The following is a 1,518-nucleotide window of genomic DNA, read 5'->3' on the forward strand; positions in this document are numbered from 1 at the left end:
TCATGCCTGGCTTGCACCCTTGACCAGCCGGGCCAGCCAGCAGTACCATGTTCTCTCAGTGCCCGACTCACCCAGCAGATGTTTGACACCAAGAACATGATGGTCGCCTGTGATCCCCGCCATGGTTGTTACCTGACAGCAGCTGCCATCTTCCGAGGCCGCATGTCCATGAAGGAGGTGGATGAGCAGATGCTCAAAATGCAGAACAAGAACAGCAGCTACTTTGCAGACTGGATTCCCAACAATGTGAAGACAGCTGTATGTGACATCCCCCCGCGTGGCCTCACGATGTCGGCCACCTTCATCGGCAACAACACTGCCAACCAAGCACCCTTCAAGCGCACCTCAGAGCAATTCAGTGCCATGTTCCGGCGCAAGGCATTCTTGCACTGGTATACGGGAGAAGGCATGGATGAGATGGAGTTCACTGAGGCAGAGAGCAATATCAACGACCTGGTGTCCGAGTAGCAGCAGTACCAAGATGCCACTGCTGATGAACAGGGGGAATTTGAACAAGACTTGGTGGAGGAAGAAGTTTAAGACTTTATATTGGTAGAGGTGCAACAGGACTGTCAGAGCCTGCCTACTACTTCTCAAATGAATGGTGCTTTCCTGAGCTCCTGTTGTTGTGCAGTGAGGTCCCTGCTGTGTATCATCATGCACAGCCTTTCCGGTCAGGAACTCAATGATGGTGAATGTAAAAATGCAGATTTAAGGTCCCAAAGTGAGGATGATCTACTCCTTCCCCAATGGAGAGACAAGCCTCCAAAGATATATGGACAGCACCGAACTTTCTCACTAAGCCCTAATCTACATGCTGTTCCATATACTGTCAACAATAACAGGTCCAATTACATTCCTTGCAATTCTGGGAGAGCTGAAAAGTGTTTGGAAGCACAGGATGCAAACGACTAGATAGAGCAACACAGAAATTCGGCGCCTTAAATCAAAATTGTTTTTCAGGGCTCAAATTCTCCATGATCTACATCTTCCTCAAAGGAGAGATAAGCCTCTAAATACAAGTAGACTGCATCTTTCTAACCCAGGTTTCTCCGGTCTGCATAATAGCTTGGCTGAAAGCCACTTATACTGTCCATCCACAGTAACCAGTCCAATTTGTCTTCCATTCTGGGAGAACTGACCAGTGTTAGCGAGTTCAACATGCAAACGAAAGTTTGAGTAAAGCAGAGAAAGTCAGATAAGGTGATGTTAATGGAATGAACCCTAAGATATGTATTCGAATATTTTTTTATTTGTTTTCATGTGATTGTTTATGACACATTCATAAGATCATTTCTTTTTTACTTTGTAAGTCTCTCCACCATTTTATAACAACTGTTTCACTGTATTTCATGTCGGTATAATTTGTGGTGGGGAAGGGGGAAAACGATTCGTTTCAACAGGGATATAGGTGGACCCATAGCAAAAATACGATGTACAATTCGTTATGTCCAAAACGAACTTTACAACATTGGTTTGTGAGTGGTCGGGGGTATTGGAGAGATTAGGACTGTGGGA

General features: G+C 45.5%; 1 protein-coding gene across 1 annotated transcript; it reads left to right on the forward strand.

The window, feature by feature from the left end:
• The first annotated feature begins 19 nt into the window (after positions 1-19).
• LOC106002971 (tubulin beta chain) lies at positions 20-468 on the forward strand. Its single transcript, XM_013037713.1, has one exon. It carries the CDS (start codon positions 79-81, stop codon positions 466-468), a length of 390 nt encoding a protein of 129 aa, XP_012893167.1. The 5' UTR covers positions 20-78.
• Positions 469-1,518: the final 1,050 nt, after the last annotated feature.

This window comes from Dipodomys ordii, unplaced genomic scaffold (genome assembly GCF_000151885.1).
Source record: "Dipodomys ordii isolate 6190 unplaced genomic scaffold, Dord_2.0 Scaffold1000039466, whole genome shotgun sequence".
Lineage (NCBI taxonomy): Eukaryota > Metazoa > Chordata > Mammalia > Rodentia > Heteromyidae > Dipodomys > Dipodomys ordii.

What these genes read in the sequence shown, in the direction of transcription:
- LOC106002971 (XM_013037713.1), top strand. Translation starts at nt 79, where the DNA reads ATGTTTGACACCAAGAACATGATGGTCGCCTGTGATCCCCGCCATGGT.